Source organism: Folsomia candida, unplaced genomic scaffold (assembly GCF_002217175.1).
Source record: "Folsomia candida strain VU population unplaced genomic scaffold, ASM221717v1 Fcan01_Sc026, whole genome shotgun sequence".
Classification (NCBI taxonomy): Eukaryota; Metazoa; Arthropoda; class Collembola; order Entomobryomorpha; family Isotomidae; genus Folsomia; species Folsomia candida.
In genome coordinates this window covers 1,317,364-1,337,551 of record NW_019091218.1, presented here as the reverse complement: position 1 = coordinate 1,337,551, position 20,188 = coordinate 1,317,364, and the positions used below count along the sequence as shown (strand labels likewise).

Below are 20,188 nucleotides of genomic sequence, written 5' to 3'. Positions count from 1 at the left end.
GGAGAAAGTTACTCGTTAATTGTAGAACAATGGGTATCGACGAATACTAACCCGCTATTGTCAGCCTTTGAGGAAAAGTATGATTTCAATCCGTTAGTGTTTAGCCTTATAAGACTTTAGGGAACCTTCATAATAATTTGGTGAATTCTTTTTAACCGTACTCTGAGGTTTTCAGGTTAAGAAGCTGAATCTGAAGCTGGACTATTTGGACATGAAAACTTAATGATTGCTAAGTGAAACGTATGATAATCTTTTACTTTAATGTAGCATGTACCGTTTTTAATTATATTTCCATCAATATAATCTGTTTATTTGGTTATTTATCCGAACATTTCTAGCTAAGTATAATGTACTTATCGATTGTACTAATTTGTAAATTGGCCATCGTTTGGCGAGAATAAACTTGAGAAAATACATGACATGAATAAAATTTTGATTTTATATTTAATTTCTTCATACCTACTACTGTCATAAGTTTTGTCCAGTATAAAAATTAATGTAGCGGAGTCAGTTTAGTGAATTTTAAGAAACGAACGATATCACAAGAAAGCCCATTAAATTCGCTACAAAATATACGGAGCGCTTTTCAAAATTTCCTCCTTTCGAACCTACAAGAGCCCAAAGTCTAGGTATCCACGTCCCACTTGTGGTACGCACTCATTTGAAGGAATATTAGTCTCATTTCTAAGCGACAGATTTTTTCTAGGATTTCAAACTTGTATGTGGCTTAGCACATGTATCTAGCTTCAGTTTGGACCACATGTCATACTCTAGTAGGTTGAGGTTCGGCGGCAGTGAATTTTATTCTCGGTCCGAAATGGAGTCAGGAATTTTGGATTTCAACCACCCATTTAGTATTTTGGTCTCATGAGCAGGACCTGAGCCCTGCTTGAGTGTCCAGTCGCCATTTTTTAATAGGGTGTGATCCATTGATTCTCCCATTAACCCGATTATTTCAAAAATACTTTTTGACAAGAAATTCCACCCCCAGAGGAAGATAAACAAGGTCCCAAAAAGTGGGAAATCTTAGTGAGGCAGTGCCGAATAAATAAAATTAGATTGAAAAATTTTTATATCACCGCTCCGAATAAGACGAAATATCGAAGTACCAAGAGCGGTAATGCAAAAATTTTGCAATCTAATTTTATTTCTTAGGCACTGCCTCACTAAGATTTCCAAGTTTTTGGGACCTTGTTTATTTAATACTTGTAATTGAGTAAACACGCATTCCTAAAAATTAGCGTGAACATATTTGTATGCAGCATTTGTTGTCAACGATATTAATGCTATGTTGCTGCAAAAATTGCAAGTTTCTATATTGAATAACGTCACGATTTCTTAACCGATTTTGATCATATGTAGCTTAAAATTTACAGAAAAAAATACTCTACAAGACGTGGGGTTTGAATCCTTTCTTATATGCTCCAGTGATCAACAATAAATGAAAATGTGTTTCTAAGGGCACATTTTTGCCCATAACTCGGGTAAAAATTCAAAATTCAAAAAGGGGATTCGACAATCGTCTTTAAATTGCTCAACAATGATATGTGCAAAATTTCATCAAAATCGGTTGGGAAATGACTGAGACATCCTGCAAAGTCACTTTTTTGGGGTGGGGTAAATGCATACTTAGTGAATTTTTTTGTTGCTAAGTATTTGCTTCACTAAGAAAAATTCGCTTTTTTGACCAAATCCAATCGACGCTGAATAAAAAAATCACAGAATCTGGATGGTGGGTCCAATTATTGTTTTTAAAATTTTTATGAATAATATGGACCGGTGGGGTGTAGACACAGTGCTTTTGCTTATTTTATATGGCCTCAATTGTGAAAGTTTACTTATCTTTTAAAAATACTTATTTCAATTTTTTAAGCGCGTACCGCATGATCAGTGCCAGGCTTTTGAGGGTTAAATTTTTGCTTGGCGTGAAGTTAGCCAGCGTTTCTTTTCAGATCTTCAAGACATAAGTCCAAGGTCGAGTTTAGGGGCCTAGGAGGTAGTTTTACTTGGCCGGTTCATTTCTAGGGAAATTTTGCTTAGGCTCCGGCATAAATTCGGCCGAATCCAGGTTTTGCTCGCCTTGGTGATTTTTTGTGACCTTTTTGACCGTTCCCTGCAATTCGATTTTCTGTTATAAACACCGCCAATTTTAGTGGATTATGCTATGGTACGGTCGACCATCTTGCGATTAGTTTCGATTTTTAATTATCTATTGAAAAATACCGGATTTTTATGTTTACCAAAATGTATCTGAAAAAGTGCAACTCGTCGATTTGTCCGATCTGTCATTTTAGCACCTTGTATCACAAAAAATTTCGGACCATGGTTTCTGACAGACAATTGCATGGGCAATTAAATAAAAAATAGTACAGCTGGCTAACGTAACTTTTACCGATGTTTTTGGCGGGCGGAATGCTTAAGACAGAATTTATGGCAGTAGTAGGTAGGAAGTGCATGTAGTGTCTGATCTGATTTGATTTAAACCTTTATTCAAGTGTTAATAGAAATCAGTTTACAAAAACTGGTTTAAATTATATGATACAAATAAGCAATATATCTATGTAAGCGAACTAAAATAACTAATAGTAAAAAAACATATCATTACGGTTGAGAATAATGAGTTCACGTACGGCTTTAACAAATTGGGCGTGTCAATTGACAAATCATGAATTTGCTAATTCGGATGACTCAAATTACTGCATTAACAATAGTCGCACCGTGTACTTTGCGCACAAGCTCATGATAACTAACGGTGTCGAAATTGCCATAAAATTGTTACCGAATCTTACTTTCATAGGGGTGCACGACCTGATTACCTTGCTTAACACATTTCTACTCATTGGATCGCACTTTACATTATTTACTGTGCAATGCTTTCGAAATTTAATAATACATTTTGTCGACCAGTTATTTACAAAGCCGGCAGATGTGCCCAATACAATGGTAAACATACTGGACAAAGCAGTGCCCAAAGGGAAGAATAAATTGCCAACGTGATCACGTAATCTGGCACCTAATACTATGGTTACACTCATTCCCAAAATGTTCATAATGACTAGTCCCACTAGCATCGTGGGGAAACAAACTTTACGCAAGCAAAGGTTAATCTGCGCAACTAAAATGTGCAGCTGGTTGTAAATCTGTAACGCGGAAGTCACTCTTGTCCCACGAAATGATCCACCTGACCTGAAATGTACACAATAAAAGTTATTGACACTCCTGAGCCAGAGAAATTCAAGCAATATGATAATGATGTAATAAAATACGATGGGCTTAAGAACACTCCTGACTGATGCTTCCCTTTGCAATTACACGTTTGAGGGCTGTTCTTAAATAGTTCAATATCTATTTGAATATTCTGTAATCCGAGGAATTACATCCGGGTAAATCATCCCAACGAGAACATGGGGATTTCAAGGTTCCCAACTACTTATTAAATTTCACCTCCTCCCATTTATTAATCCATTTAAAGGCAGCAGCCTATGAACACGGTACGGAGGGAACATATAAAAACTAATGATCTCTGCCGAGTTAAATTTTCGAATTGCAGCTATCTACACAGTTTTTCAACGTTTCTAGCGGACACTATGATGCGAGGTTTACTGTCTGCATATATATGTATTGACATATGTAATTCTTACACGTACCACCAATTTTTTTTACACAAATTTCTTAGCCATTCTAATGCAAACTATAACTACCACAGCGGGTAAAAGTTTTTACCTCTGCAAATAATAAAGATGTTCCACGACACAGTGCAGGGACTCGCAGATGACAGCAAACATTAGGAAGGACACCAGCCCTGCCAATGAAAATATCGCCCAGGCCTGCACCACCAGCAACAGCAGAAGCCGAAACTTGCCAGGTAAAGATAAATAGTCATTCCACCGAGGTTCCAAAAACGGCTTAATCCCAGCCTCGAGAAACATGAATAATACCAATGAAGCTGGTGCTGTTATGCTGAAAATGTAGGTTAGAGTGTGGTAAGATTTGTATACGAAGCGCCACTTTGCCACGAGATGTTGTGGAGGATCTGTGTAAATCATCAAGGAGATTTGAATATGAAGATCATTATTCTAGTAAAATTAATCGCTGAAAAGTTGGAAGCTCGGCCTGTATAACGTTTAGGGATTTAAAATTGTACTTTGGGACGCAGGAAAATTAAAGTGAGTGGTTACAATATCTATGAAAATTCTAATCTGTACTACTCTTCTTCGCTCTGGAATTCCCTCCCCAAAGAAATTATTGATTTAGAAAATCCAAATTTGTGTTTTAGAGCAGGCCAAAATAGTTGGCTACTTGAGAAGAGAAGCGACGACTTTGTGTATTAATTTAACATATGTAACGAAAAACTTTTTTATTTATTATTAGACTGTATGTTTAATTTTATACTGACGGGTCTTATTTATTTTCGCGTTGTGTCTCTCCCGGGAGTCCGGTCTTAATTGTACTGTTGGTTTTTGACACTTGAATAAAATGGATAACTTAATCTGGCATAATTTGATTCCCTTCTGAATGTGCGGCATGGTAGCATTAGTAGCGTACGAGGCGAGGCTTAAATTTCAACCAAGATTAGATTTTGTTCCGCAACTAATGCAGTACAATCGAGGAAGCCGATTGTTCTGAACAGATTGTCATATCTATGTAATTTTAAACGTCGAAATCCCTACATCCTGCACCGCTTTTACAAAAAATGCAACTAAGGAGTCGCAGGAATTTAGTTATGATACTTGCAATCAACATGCGAAAAACGAACAAAACGTAAATTTAACTCGAACATAACCAAATCTGTGTCGATTCCGTACTTATAAGCTTACCAAACGCTGAAAATTTAACGGCAATTTATATTTACAAACTTACACAACTAATCAAATAATAGAGAGTCATGCATTAATAAATATTACTATTATTTATAGATTACTATAATAACATAAAATACTTCAATACATATGTAACTCTGTGGGTTGAAAAGCGCGAAAGGGTAATGAGATTAAACAAATATCTATCTATCTATCTACAAATATTTGACTTCTCAGCTGAATAATGGGATTTAAATTACAAATTAACAATAGAGCCATATATTGTCTATATATTGGAATAAAGTAATAAAATATTGATGATACAAAATTGAACAATGACGTTCTTAACATCGAGGCGATGTTTAAAAGCTAGTTTAAAGAAATATTTTCCTCCTGCATTTTTTGTGAAAAAATTAAAGGATTTACTGGAACACCAATGCACACAATCAGAAATGACAAGTTTAAGCTTTCAACGATTAAAATTAACAGTATTTTTCCGAAATTACTGTTTCCAGAACTACAGTGTCGGACAGATGTCTACGTCCACATAGTCGCGTCAATTTCATTTTCAAATTGTCATTGAACTACTGAACCAATTTTCATCATTGATATATCAAATTCTCACAAATTTAACGTAATTTCATAAAACATATGAGTTATTTCTGAAAATTCTGGGAAAACTGAGAATCATAGTGCAGAGCGAAAGAGGATGAAATTTGAGCGGACAAAAGTCTACGTCCACTTCACTTTAATTGTCAACAACAAAAATCTCTCCAATTTATAAAATCAGGTAACTTAATAAATCTATCAATAACATATGCCGCATTAATTTTTAAATAATTTTCTTCCAGAAAAATATGATGGCGTCGACACGCAAGGAAATTCCTATCGCTATTCGAGATCTTGTCATTCAGGACTGGAAGGGTGGACAAAAAGGGGGGCTGTCGCAGAGACAAATAGGGACCAAGTATAAATTAGCAAGGACAACCATCCAGACAATCATTAAGAACTTTAGAGCTAATGGTTCAGTCCAAAACAAGGTCAGAAGTGGTCGAAAACCGATTTTGGCTCACCGAGAAGTACGCCACGTGCTCAACAAAGTCAACGTTACACCCTCACTTAGTGCTCCAAAGCTATCTACCGAGATCAAGGAGATGTTCGGCAAACAGGTTAGTCCTATGACCATCCAAAGAACACTGAATAAGGGAAATTTGAAATCCCACAGAGCAGTCCGGAAGCCTCTTATTGTACCGAGGAATGCAACCAAACGAGTGAAGTTTGCCAGAGACCACATTTCCAAGCCACAAACATTCTGGTACATATTTTATGGACTGACGAGTCAAAGTTCAATGTCTTTGGGTCAGATGGGCGTCGTAGAGTGTGGAGATATCCAAAAGAAGCTTTGAATCCAAAAAATCTCAACCCCACAGTTAAGCACGGCGGCGGGTCGGTAATGGTGTGGGGATGCATGGCTTCAAGTGGGGCAGGAAAAATGGAATTTGTTGACGGAATTATGGACCAATACAAGTACCAGGGAATACTTGACCGTAATATCCAGGAATCTGTTCGAAAACTTGGACTTGGACGACGATTTGCCTTCCAACAAGACAACGATCCGAAACACTCTGCCACGTCCACCATGGAATACTTCAAGAAAAAAAAATTCCGAAGCTAGAATGGCCTCCCCAATCTCCAGACTTGAATCCCATTGAGCATCTGTGGGACCACATTGAAAGAGAAATAAGAAAAAAATCTTTTTCAGGAATTCCGGGCCTTAAATCCAGAATTCGTGAAGTTTGGGAAACCATTTCTGAAGATGTGACCAAGAATTTGGTAAACTCTATGACTCGACGCCTTGAAGCCGTCCTTAAAGCGAACGGAGGCCCAACCAAATATTAAAAATTAATTGTTATAACATTCCTTATAAATTACAGTTTTTTTTGTATGTTTTCTCTGACTGGACGTTGACTTTTGTCCATCCAATTGTTTTCATTTTGAATTAAAATACATCTCTGGCCTAAAATAAATTTTTTAGCGGAAAACTAATAATGTGCTATGAAATTACGTTAAATTTGTGAGAATTTGATATATCAATGATGAAAATTGGTTCAGTAGTTCAGTGACAATTTGAAAATGAAATTGACGCGACTATGTAGACGTAGACATCTGTCCGACACTGTATGTATATATCAAGATTGTATGCACACCAACAAGATTCTATTAACTCTGTTTATCACAAGAATATTTCTCAATGTACAACTTACCTGTTAAGATTAACCTTAAGATAACAAAGGTGTTCCGCAATGCACTGTGGCGATTCGCAGAGGACGGTAAACAGGAAGAAGGATACCAACACAGCCAGAGAAAATATCGCCCACGCCTGCACCACGAGTACAGACGCAAGCCCAATTCTACTAGATACAGATGTAGAATCGCTCCAACGGGACCCAAAGAAGGGTTTTAAACCCGTTTCGAAAAGCATGAATAATACTATTGATCCAGGTGCAGGTAAACAGAAAATGCCAGACCAGAATGCTGTAAAGCTTCGATAGGAATCTCCACTTTGTCACTAAATTTGCGGGAGGATCTGAAAATTATTAAGAAGATTTTAAGCCGGCTGGCTGTTAACTAGGTATGTATTTAAAACATGAACATTGTTTAATGGGAACAATGTCATAGTGAATAGTTGGATCGGACATATTGTCGGATTACTATCCCAAATGAAAAATTTAAGGACTTTTACGCAGAAAATTGGCACAGAATTTATGCACCGAATTTACTGGATTTCTTGCAAAAAAAAATTTGTGCCGAAACAATTTTTACACAAAATACGCAGAATTATGCATAATTGTGCTAAACCTTTCTGCAGAATATATCTGTCAGAAGTTTAATGCAGAATCGTTCATACGCTTTCTGCACAAACCTTTGTTCCGGCCTATTGTGTAGAATTATGTCAAATTCGACATACGATTTTCACCCGGGGTAAAACTTTACTCCGGTTCTTCGCTAAGAAAACTAATGATTTTGTCTTTACCCAGTAAGTTTCCATGATGCGTTTCCAAAATGAATTTTTGTCTCCCGTTTAGCAATGATAAGAACTGATCAGGCTGTACCAGTATGGGGGTCAGAACCATTAAAGCCACAGAAAAACTGAGCGAAAACAATAAGGTGAACGACATTTCCAATGTTCCTAGCTTGTCGAATAAAATTGAGTAGAAGCCATTGAAACAAATTGCTGCCATGATGAAGAAGAAGGAACTAATTTTTACCCAAGTGTGTACGCTGTGAGACTTTTTTTACAAATCTTTCTACCCTTGAATTGAAATATATTCGATTTAAGTGAAAATAGGATTTAGCTCTTTCGTAAAGTTTTGCCATTTCAGGGACGGGTCTGCACAGAAGAAAGTCTATTCTAACAAAGGACAGGAAAATATTTAATGCGAGGTTGACAGGAAATTGACCGATAATACATATGTAGATGGGCTTTAGGCGCTATATTATTAAACAAGTCAATAAAATGTACGTAGAGAACGGCGGGTCGCGTCGTGTTCCTTGTGGCATAATGTAAATAGAAATATCAGGCATTTAGAATTTGTGTGGAACTATCGCTTTCGCATGGCCGTGAAAGCAGAGCAGGCCCGAACTGGGGTGAGTAAGCGACGCAATTTTAGTTTGCACATATTAATAAGTAAATCTATCTAAAGAATGTTAAAATTTTGAATAAATCGACTTGTACATACATACATATGTACACACCTCTTTAAACTTCAACTTTGATGAAATCCATTTACAAGCACTGCATATTGCAAAATTAAAGGACGTGATGAGTATTAAGTCCAATTCCGAAAAAAACTGATAATTAAAGAAGTTAGCTTTCCCCGTAGCTAAATATGTAAATACATACATAGGCTGTCATATTTTTCTATTTCGCACCGTAAACACCGTCTTTACCACTGGTTTACCATCGGTCGTGGTAAAAATAGGAATCAGGCCCCGATCTTGCCGAAAATCTTACCCGGGCAAAAAATTCAGGCGCTCGCGCCTTCGGCGCGAGCCGAAGGCGCGCGCACTGCGCGCAGTGGGTTTCTTTAGAGTAAGAATTATATGATTCGACAAACAGATTCGCCGAGTATTTGAAAAGTGGATATACTGTATTTCATTATGTTCCCCACATGGAAAGAATTGAAACCTACCAATTTTTAAGGGGGCCAAAATTTTCCCTGGGGGGTTATGAGAATAATGGGAGATTCATATGACGCGTATAGGGCACAGCATAGCTATGGAACGGGTTGATGAAATTACAAAAACAATATATTTTTGCACTCCTTGGATCTGTACCTCGACAGGTTTTCCGAACTGAGTTGAAATACGGACTTTCAATGGTTTTTTGCACCGACGCAAAATTGACCCAAAAATTAGTTTTTCGCAGTGACGAAAAAAGTATGGCGAAATGTTTATCGGTCGGATTTTCACCAATTTTTGATATGTTGAAGATTATTGGTAGTAGAACGAATTATTAATATTAATATTAATCGAAAATTACCCAAAAAGTCGAAATTGACCTGTGTGCCCTTCTTTCGGGGACCGAAAGGCCACAATGTCAAAGGTCACGGAGCCACATAACTGGGGTATCATTGGAAAGGTAGAATTTTTTCTAACGTTTCCAAGTTTGGCCCTATTTCACTAACATCAATGTTGTAAAACCTACAAGTTTTTAAAGTGCAATAAAACTGCATAGATTAAGATTCTGGGCTAACATCTTTTCGATTTGATTTCAATCGAGAAAACTTTCGAAGAACTTAGAATCCTAAAGGCAATTTCATACCTTACATAGGAATTTATCGAGGACTAGAAAACGTGTCACCTAGCAATCACCTGTAAAAATTTATAGATATAAAATGTTGAACTACGTCACCACTTGTCCGATATTTAATGTCAGTAATGTGTTCATTTTTAATATACTCAATAAAATCATTTGCGTTTTCCCTGTGCTTTTGACAGAATAATGTGTCCAAGATTAAACTCCTCAACTAATTTTGCCAGTTGAAGATGTGTCAAGTCCGTTTTTATATCACTCCACAAACTTTTGTTCTTGAGAAGAGATTTGTGCGAATCAATGTTCTTGCAGAAATTAAACCAGCAAAAAACACGGATGAAATTAGGTCCGAAAAATGCGTTAGTGATTGATTCTGCTGCATCTGCTATTAGAATTCAGGGAGAATAATTACGTATGGCTTGTGGATACAAATACTCCAAACCACTCTAGATATTCTTCGAAGTCAAACTCGGAATTAAAGAACGTCCGGGAATGAATGGGAATGGTCTGAAAATGTGGTCATAAAATCACAATGAGTTATCGGAATTTTAAACTTTTTGCATATGTATAATACCAAATACGTACCTACATAATTTAATTAATAGCTAAGGCCGCCACACCCCCGTTGGCGACTAGTTCGATTTTCTTGCGAAGATTTTTCATTAAATTTTTTCCCGAAGTTTTTGCCACTTCCGAGGTGATTTTCTTCCATCGTCCTTTGAATTTTCGAAAGGTGTCAGGCACATCTTGAAGCCGGGAGTATACTGACTTAGAACGTGCCCAGAATTTTTCGATTGGGCGGAGTTGGGGTACATTAGGTGGGTTGATATCTTTTGGTACGAAATCAATATTTTTCTTTCTGAGGTACTCGGTCACTTTCTTTGCATAGTGACAAGTGGCGAGGTCAGGCCAAAACAAAACTTTATCATTTTTGTGAAACCTATTAATAAATGCTTCCAATCCAGCCTTGACGCAATTTTTCAGATAAATATCTTGATTGATATTCCCTTCGAGAACTACCGGGTCTGATACATGTCCGTGACTGGAGATGCATTGCCAAATGCAATATTTCTTTGGAAATTTGTCTTTTTTTCGTACTTTTTCTTCATAAGCCACTTCAGAGGGATCCGAGCTATGAAAAAAATGACGCCCTGGAAGATTTGAAGGGTCAACCGGAACATACGTTTCGTCATCCAGGATCACTACTTTTCCACGCATTTTCTTCAACAATTTTTGACAGCAATCCTTGATCCGACTTTCTTGTACGGGCTTGTAATTTGGTGCAGGTTTTTTGGTCCTTGCTTTGATTCCTAATTTATGGACCTTAATTTCCCCCAGGTAGCTTTTGGAAATTTTGACTTTCCTGGCAGCTACAGCTACTGACGTTGATGGCTTGGTTTTGAAAATTTTTTCAATTCTATTTTTCACTCGAGTGGTCGCTAGCTTCGCCGGACGACCAGCTGGCTTCTTGAATTGCACATTTTCGGAATCCTTGAACTTTTTTATGTAGGAATACACATTTGAACTTGGAATTCCTTCCTGCTTAAAAAAGTTCCAGGTCACCTTGGAGTCTCGGTTGGCTGTCGTGTTGTAGAACTCCATCACTCGTTTTGCTAACAGCTCCCTTTCAAACAAGCTTCTTCTACCCTTATCCATTTTTGAAATTTAAGAGTGATATACCAAATTGACCCTAATGAAGTGGGCTTTCAGAAATTTAAATTATTATAGTTCGCGGGTTTATTGATTTGTCAATATACTCGCTAGAGCGCGCATTCCCATTCATTCCCGGACGTTCTTTAATTAAGGATGGCTCGTCCATGCCCAGTATATGTTAGCCTCTGCTTTTTGCCCTCCTAATAATATTATTTGCTGCCCTTGCATTTTCGCATTGATGCCAAATAGATTACAATTTGAAACTTTTTTTACAATAAAATCCTGCCGTTTTAAGGACCTTTTGAATCCCTATGAGTTGTCAGATTCAAACCGAAGTACTTGTGACGTCATTTTAATTAAAATATTTAAAAATGAGAGGAAAACTAGGAATACCTCGGAACAAACCATGAGTATTTTGTGTATACCGTATGATTGGCCTGCAATCAGGCATGGTATATGGCACTTCAAGAGAAGGAAAAAGATAAGAAATGGTTTAGAAAGAATAATCCAATTATGAGACAAATGTAAATACTAATGAGACAATCTTTTTGTGTTAAGAGACGTTTTCCATGTAGGCAACCCGAATATTATTTATGAGACAGTTTACCTATATTTAAGAGTCGCTAAAATTTAATGCCTTTATAGATTTGTAGTATTTTCTACAATTTGTTCAGGTTCGTGATTTAGTTAAAAGACGTTGAGAATATTCCTAACCCAATCCATTAACAGAAAACTAGATTCGATGAGGATTTTTATGAAAACACCTTCATCGAATTTGCCGTAGCCTCTGTCTTTTGTGCACGATTAATATCAAGCTGCACATCAGGGTTCGGAAAACCCCGGGGTTTTTGTAGAAAAACCCAACCCCGTCAGTTTTTCCGGGGTTTTTGGGGTTTTTGTGGGTTTTTGGGTTTTTGTGGGTTTTTGTGGGTTTTTGTAAATTTTGGGGTAGGTTGAACCAATAAAATTATATATTAGAGAAAAACTAATCTAATATACGAATTTATCATGCAACTTTAACCGTTATCATTGACTTGGACTGTTACATCGAAAATTTATGTTTAACATGTAAGCCTGGAAATATGCCATAATATTTGGAAATTCAAGTCGCACAAGAAAATTCTCAAAACTTCATGATGAATCAGAAAATTTAATTAACATTGATCTAAGTTGTAGTTTATGGGATTTTGTTTTAATCTGCCTCAAAATCCTACAAAAACCCCGGAAAAACCCACAAAAACCCACGAAAACCCGCAAAAACCCCCAAAACCCCAACCCACAATAACCCGGGGTGGCGAACCCTGCTGCACATAGCCTAAAACAAAGAGTACACGACATGATATCTCACGACAAGATATCTCACAAAAAAGGCGTTCTTTATACTTTCGTTTTTCTGAGACAGACATTTCTTTTGCAGGAAGAAATGTAGTCGAATTAAACCAGCATCCTTTATAAAATAGGACGAAAATGGAGAATCATTTGGGGAAAATAAATATGTGGCAGGTGAGATTGATGCCTGATGCTAAGGTACAAGGACCATTAGATATTTTCCATATTTGATCAATAACCTTGTCTGTTGTAGTGTACAACAATTGAACTGTTTGTCTAGTTTCTTGGAGACTAGGCAAACAACAAAAACCTTCGGGCGCCCTCAGAAATTTGGCGCGTTGGGCAATCGCCCCGGTTGCCCTCCCCAATCTCGGGCCCTGGTAGTCATAATGCCTGCAACTGTGAATCCTTATTATCTTAACCAATACTGTCGAGGAATGAGTGATATTATATATGATTGAATGTGTTGTTTATGTATGTATGAAAATGTGTCTCACTTTGTTCCCTTATTTTAAGTGTACCGCTTTGCCATTCTTCTGGAAGGCGAGAGAAGCATTTATCCGTTATTTTTTATGTGTACGTGACAAGAGAGAGAGAAGATTAGTATTACTCGTAGACTTGTGTGAGAGTGATGTAGTGTGAAAGGCAGTAAAAAGTAGTATTTTAATTTGTCGTTTAAATTTCTGAAAATTACTAAATAAATTGTTTTTCCTGTGTGAAATTTATGACTAGATTCTACTTTTCCTTTACACCTTGTGCAATCACTCAAAATCATAAAATTAATAACTAAAATACGGTACGCGACGTGACCACGACATAATTGAGGATAACTTGATTAGGTCCGCGACCGTAGCATTGGTCTCGCGAACCGGATAACCCAGCCCTTGGAAATCCGTCTGTGGACAACCCGGAAGGCCTGTGTCACGCCCCCCAGAAGTTGACACATTATCTACAAGGGTGTCGCAGCCCAATTGCGACACTACCAGGTTGTACCGTCCAGTTTCGATCCTGATTTGATCGTCACTAATTTGTTTACATTTGTTCATTTCCGGTCACGATGCAAGCGGAGGACAACGGTCAGAATCTCCGGCGGAGTGAAAGGACCCGGAAATCACCTGTTCGTTTTGAATTTGGAAATAAGAAGACAAATGCTAGGAAGGAAGTGGTGACGAACTTGCTCGAGATCCCTGTTCAAGATCAAATAGCAACACCCTCAAAACCAGCCAACCAGGAATCATTTATCGGAAGATTCGCAAGTGCAATCAACCCCTTTGGAGGTCGTCGTAAAGGCACATCATCGACCTCATCAGCGTCCCTTGAGTCCAAGAAGGCGGATATCGAGGCGGACTATGAAGAGAGAATTGTTGAAATCGAAAATGAAATTCTCGACCTGCAAGAAGAAGTGGAACTCTCGGAGGTCACGGTGGAAAGTCTCCGTGATGAACTCGAAGTCAAGAGAGGAAGTTTATATCCTGAAAATCCACTCTACGACGCGAAGTGCATCGATAAAGTTCAGAAAGAAATGGCAAAGTTAGGACAAGAACTGTGTCCAAAGTCCAACGAGTTTAAGTGCCTCAAAATAAGAAATACTAACAATGTGAAGCGACTTCAAAATGAAATGCGTGTGTTGAAAGGTAAACATAACGCAGAACTTAAACACGTCGAAGAAGAACAAGACCTTCAACTCAGTTCAAGTGAGGATGAGGCAGATATGGATAAACTTGCTGAGAAGTTTGAATCGTGGCGACAAAATTGTATGAACCCGTCACCGGTGGTGCCAGAAAAGGATGAACTTGCCGACAAAGTGAATTCTCCACCTGTGACTGATAATGTGCAATTAGTGTCCAGTGTCTCTTCAGTAGTGAATCCAGCAGTGAACAGTGACAATTTGGCGCAGGCATTATTAGTGCAAAGTCAAGCAATCACTAAAATGCTCGCCGATTCAAACTCGTCTAAATCAGATAAGTTTATGGCACGACAAACAGCAGGAAAAGACTTGCCGTGTTTTAGTGGTCAGCCGGAGGAGTGGCCAGCATTCTTTGCAAGTTACCGACGAACCACAGATATGTGCGGTTTCTCACACGCAGAGAATATGGAGCGCCTACGCCGGTGTTTGAAGGGCGAAGCTGCGAAGTCCGTACAGTGCCTGATGGTGTCACCAAATAATCTCGATAAAGTTATCCAGATGCTAGAAGACAGATTTGGAAAGGTCAAGCATATCATTACATCAATGATTGGTAAAGCCAGACAAGCAACGAGTGTAAAAGACGACAAGCCGCAGTCTTTAATTGAATTTGGAACTACGGTTGTCAATTTAGCTGCCACCATCAAAAGTCTAGGAGCTGACGGCCACATGAAGAATCCCCAACTACTTTCAGAATTGGAGGATAAGTTGCCCTACAGCATCCGCATCAGATGGCAAATGTGGCGAATGGCGAAAGCAGTAGATGAAGATATAGAACAATTTGCAGAATGGATTGAAGCCGAGATGAAAATGGCTTTTGAGATGGTCACTCATCTTCCTAAGGATGAAAAGAAAGTTGATGAGAAGTCCGACCACAAGAATAAGAAACGAAATGCTGGCGTGCATAATACTGGAGAAGGTCAGCAACAGCAACAACAAAATGAATGCAGCTTTTGTGGAATGGAAAACCACAAGTCATACCAGTGCCGAGATGCCAAAGGTCGCAATGTAAATGATCGAGTACTCCTTGCCATTGAGAAGAAGATGTGCTTATGCTGCCTCCGTGTTGGATGCTCATCTCGACGCTGCAAGAATAAACGAACGTGTGGAATAGAGAATTGTCAAAAGGATCACAATCGACTGTTCCATGGAGCTCTACCACTGAGGGAATTGCTCAATCAAAAAGAAAATCCCAACCAAGTAGTGCATCGAAGTGATGACCCTGGACCTGCGACGGAAGTGAGAAATCCCGTGAATGTATTGCAAGCAGCCAGCCTCCGCTATGTACAGACTGAGGTGCAAGGCCCGAATGGAAAAGAGATGGTGCTCGTCTTGTTAGATGATGGGGCAAGCATCGCTATTTTGGATGAAGACATCAGGCGAAGCATTGGTGCAAATGGTCCCACCAAGCCGTTCTGCATGACTACAGTCGAAGGTGATGGATATTACCCTAACGCCAAGGTTATCGGAATCAATATTAGAGGAAACTATAGAAATTCTCAACAGTTCAAGATCGCAAATGTGAGAACAGTGGATAACATGAAACTTGATCCAGTCAGTCAAGATGCAGAGGATTTGAAGAGAAGATACCCTTATCTCAAGAATATACCAATTGCTTCATTTAGAAATGTCAAGCCGAGAATGATTTTGGGAAGCTCACATTACCATTTAATCAGTCCCCTGAAAGTTGTAGAAGGGAAGCCAGGTGAACCGGTCGCTGTTAAATCTCGCCTGGGATGGACAATTATAATTCCTGACAGAAATTTAATCGCACCAACTAGTTAAGCAGTCATTTACAACTGAAGAATTTGGAGTGAAACCTCACGTCGAAAAATTGAGGTCCAAAGAAGATCAAAGAGCTCTGAATATCATGGAAAGTACTATGAAGAGGTCAAATGATGGAGTACGATACCAGATCGGACTACTTTGGAAAGCAGACGACATCGTTCTTCCACCAAGCTACACCAACGCTCTGCACAGGCTGAAGTGTCAGGAGCGAAAGATGGACAAGGATTTTAAATTTGCTGAGGCGTATTGTAAGAAAATCGAGGAGTATTCTGAAAAAGGATTTATTAGAAAATTGGACAAGACGGATCTGCAGAATTCTCACCCTAGGACTTGGTATTTACCACATTTTGGAGTGGTCAACCCAAATAAGCCAGGGAAACTTCGCCTCGTCTTCGACGCCGCTTCCAAGTCACATGGCGTCAGCCTTAATGACAACTTATGTCAAGGACCGGATTTGAATAATTCAATAGTATCAGTTCTATTGCGATTCCGACAATATCAATTTGCATATGCTGGAGACTTGAAGGATATGTTCCATCGCGTATTCATCAGTGAGGAGGACCGCCACTCCCAACGTTTCCTTTGGCGTGGGATGAATCGCGATTGTGAACCTAGCGTCTACCAGTTGGAAGTGATGATGTTTGGCGCAAGCTCATCGCCCGCTTGTGCTCAGTTTGTGAAAAACAAGAATGCAAATCTGTTTGAAAAAGAAGAACCGGTAGCAGCAAGAGTTACCAAGAAGAACTTTTATGTGGATGATTGTTTACATAGTGCTCCCACCGAAGAAGAAGCAGTATCAATCATAAATGGACTCATTAAAATTCAAGCCAGCGCAGGATTCGAGATCTGCAACTGGATGAGCAATTCACCAACAATTTTGAAAGGGTTGCCACAAGAACTACTGGGTAAAGAAATAAATGGACTCGATTTGGAGAAGAACTCTTTGCCCGACGGAAGAGTTTTGGGAATGTGGTGGAATCCACATGAAGACTATTTCTCGTTCCGGTTAAATTTCCACAAAGTGAAGAAGGAAGTCATCACCGGAGAAATGAGACCAACTAAACGACAGATTTTGAGACTGGTCATGTCAATATATGACCCGCTGGGATTCCTTGGCCACCTGATTGTGAAGGCGAAAATCCTCCTTCAGGATGTCTGGCGCACAGATCTCGGATGGGATGATGAAATAACTGAATCTCTGTACAGCAGGTGGACACGATGGATTGCTGAACTTCAAGGCATTACTGAGGTAAAAATACCAAGATGCTACTCCAATTTCATCCCGCAATCAAGCTCGGTACAGTTGCATATTTTCTGCGATGCCAGCGAGAAAGCTTTCACTGCAGTAGGATTCATACGAGTGAAAGTAAATGAAGTCGTAAATGTCAACATTGTAGCAGCCAAGACTAGAGTATCGCCCCTGAAGGTTTTATCTATTCCCCGATTGGAACTACAAGCCGCAGTGATGGGCGCAAGATTATCTAGCATGATTAAACAAGAACTGGAATTTGAATTTCAAAGTGTGACCTTCTGGACTGACTCTACTACTGTGTTGAAGTGGATCAGATCTGATGCGAAGAATTTCAAGAATTTTGTAGCTCATCGTCTAGGCGAAATATTAGAGATGAGCGAATCAAGTCAATGGCGCTGGGTCCCGACGAAGGAAAATGTCGCCGATGATGGAACAAGGGACAATTTGGATTCGGATCTCAGCTCAACAAGTCGATGGTTCCACGGCCCTGCCTGGCTGAAAGATGAACCTCGACATTGGCCCCAAGAAGCATCTCACCTCGCTGACGAACAAGAAGATGACGAGGGGGAGACGAAGAAATATGTGAACATCATTCAGACGAATCCATCTGTAATTGAAATTGAGAGATTCAGCAAATTACTTCCGCTGCTGAGGACAGCTGCCTTGGTATACCGCTGGGTAAGCAAGTCTCAAAATATGAAGAAGCAGATTTCAGTGTCCGAGTTGCAGCGTGCGGAATTGTACTGGTGCGGGCAAGTACAAAAGGAATCCTTCCCTGAAGAAGTCCAGTTGCTCACTGGGGGGAAGCCAATATCAAAGAAGAGTCGTCTCTACAAACTCGATCCAAAATTGTGTGAAGACAATTTGTTGCGACTACGAGGGAGAACTGGGGACGCAAACATTCCACTCACTGTCACGGAGCCGATAATTTTGGATAATCGACACCCATTCACAAAATTGCTCATTTCACATTACCATGAGCAGAATGGACATCAAGGAGTGCAAACGGTGGCGAACGAGCTCCGTCAAAAATTTTGGATTCTGAACAGAGTATCAGCAGTGAAGAAAGCCTTTCTTGAGTGCCAGCTTTGCAAGAACAGGAAGGCTGAACCACACCCACCGCGGATGGCTGATCTCCCTGCTGTGAGACTAGAAAATTTCTACCTACCGTTTTCGAATTGTGGTTTGGACTACTTCGGTCCCATGGAGGTGGTCATCGGAAGACGCCATGAAAAGAGATGGGGCGCATTATTCACTTGTCTATCCACGCGTGCAGTTCACGTGGAGGTAGCAAATTCATTAACTACCGATTCAGCAATCAATGCAATTCGCCGCTTTGGGAATCGACGAGGGCATCCGTCAAATATTTACTGCGACAATGGCACTAATTTCAGAGGAGCAGAAGCGGAACTACGAAAAGCAATTGCGGAAGTCCGCCATGATAAGGTGGCTACAGAACTTGTCAAGAAAGGAATTCAGTTCCACTTTATCCCAGCAGCATCCCCTCATTTTGGTGGAGTCTGGGAACGGATGGTTGGAAGCGTGAAGAAAGTTTTGACCAACATATTGAAATCGACACGGACTCCCACGGAAGAGATCCTGCATACATTTTTGACTGAGGCCGAGAACATCGTCAATTCTCGACCGCTCACCGAAGTTTCTGTGGACCCTGATGACCCCAACAGCATCACGCCGAATCACTTTCTCCTCGGATGGAGTAATGGAAGTGCAGGGCCAGTCGTATTAAACCAAGAAATCATCGGATCATTCCATCAAGGAGATTTGCTCAAGAAAGGCTGGCGAGCAGCTCAGAAACTCGCCGACATGTTTTGGCAGCGTTGGATTAAAGAATATTTGCCAACTTTGACCAGGAGGACAAAATGGTTGGAAAGAAAGAAGCCAATCCAAGTTGACGACATCGTCATCGTGGTTGATGACCAAGCCCCGAGGAATCAGTGGGAGAAAGGGAGGATAATCAACGTATTCCCAGGAAAAGACGGACAAGTCAGAGCCGTTGATGTCAAGACTTCGAAGGGAATGTACCGTCGCCCTGCTGTCAAGATCGCCGTCCTCGACGTCAAGAGGGATGAAGCTACGGTTCTTCAACTTCCGCTCATCGGGGGGAAGAATGTCGAGGAATGAGTGATATTATATATGATTGAATGTGTTGTTTATGTATGTATGAAAATGTGTCTCACTTTGTTCCCTTATTTTAAGTGTACCGCTTTGCCATTCTTCTGGAAGGCGAGAGAAGCATTTATCCGTTATTTTTTATGTGTACGTGACAAGAGAGAGAGAAGATTAGTATTACTCCTAGACTTGTGTGAGAGTGATGTAGTGTGAAAGGCAGTAAAAAGTAGTATTTTAATTTGTCGTTTAAATTTCTGAAAATTACTAAATAAATAGTTTTTCCTGTGTGAAATTTATGACTAGATTCTACTTTTCCTTTACACCTTGTGCAATCACTCAAAATCATAAAATTAATAACTAAAATACGGTACGCGACGTGACCACGACATAATTGAGGATAACTTGATTAGGTCCGCGACCGTAGCAAATACATAAATCAAACTTATCAGGGTTATCTGTAATTAATAATCTATTCCTATACATTGGGTAGCAGTAAAAATTGTTCGATAGAAAATCTGCTTAGAAATCTGCAGGGTAGCAGTCAATATAAGATTGCGGTTCTATGACATTCTTATTTTTGAAAATTATAAAGCAGGTCATGTCTAGGGTCACAGGCTTTGACCTGAAAGCTTATTTTTAAGCTGTATACTACCAGGGTAGCATAAAAAATTACTAGTGCACTAGTAATTTTTTGCTTCTATGTAACGGATTCAGAATCGGAACCTTCCAAGAAAACC

At 39.4% G+C, this 20,188-nt stretch overlaps 1 protein-coding gene across 1 annotated transcript; it reads left to right on the top strand.

The window, feature by feature from the left end:
• Window positions 1-13,654: 13,654 nt before the first annotated feature.
• LOC110859488 lies at window positions 13,655-19,463 on the top strand. Its single transcript, XM_022108445.1, has 2 exons — window positions 13,655-15,986; window positions 16,063-19,463. Exons 1-2 carry the CDS (start codon window positions 13,655-13,657, stop codon window positions 19,461-19,463), a joined length of 5,733 nt encoding a protein of 1,910 aa, XP_021964137.1.
• The last annotated feature ends 725 nt before the right edge of the window (window positions 19,464-20,188 follow it).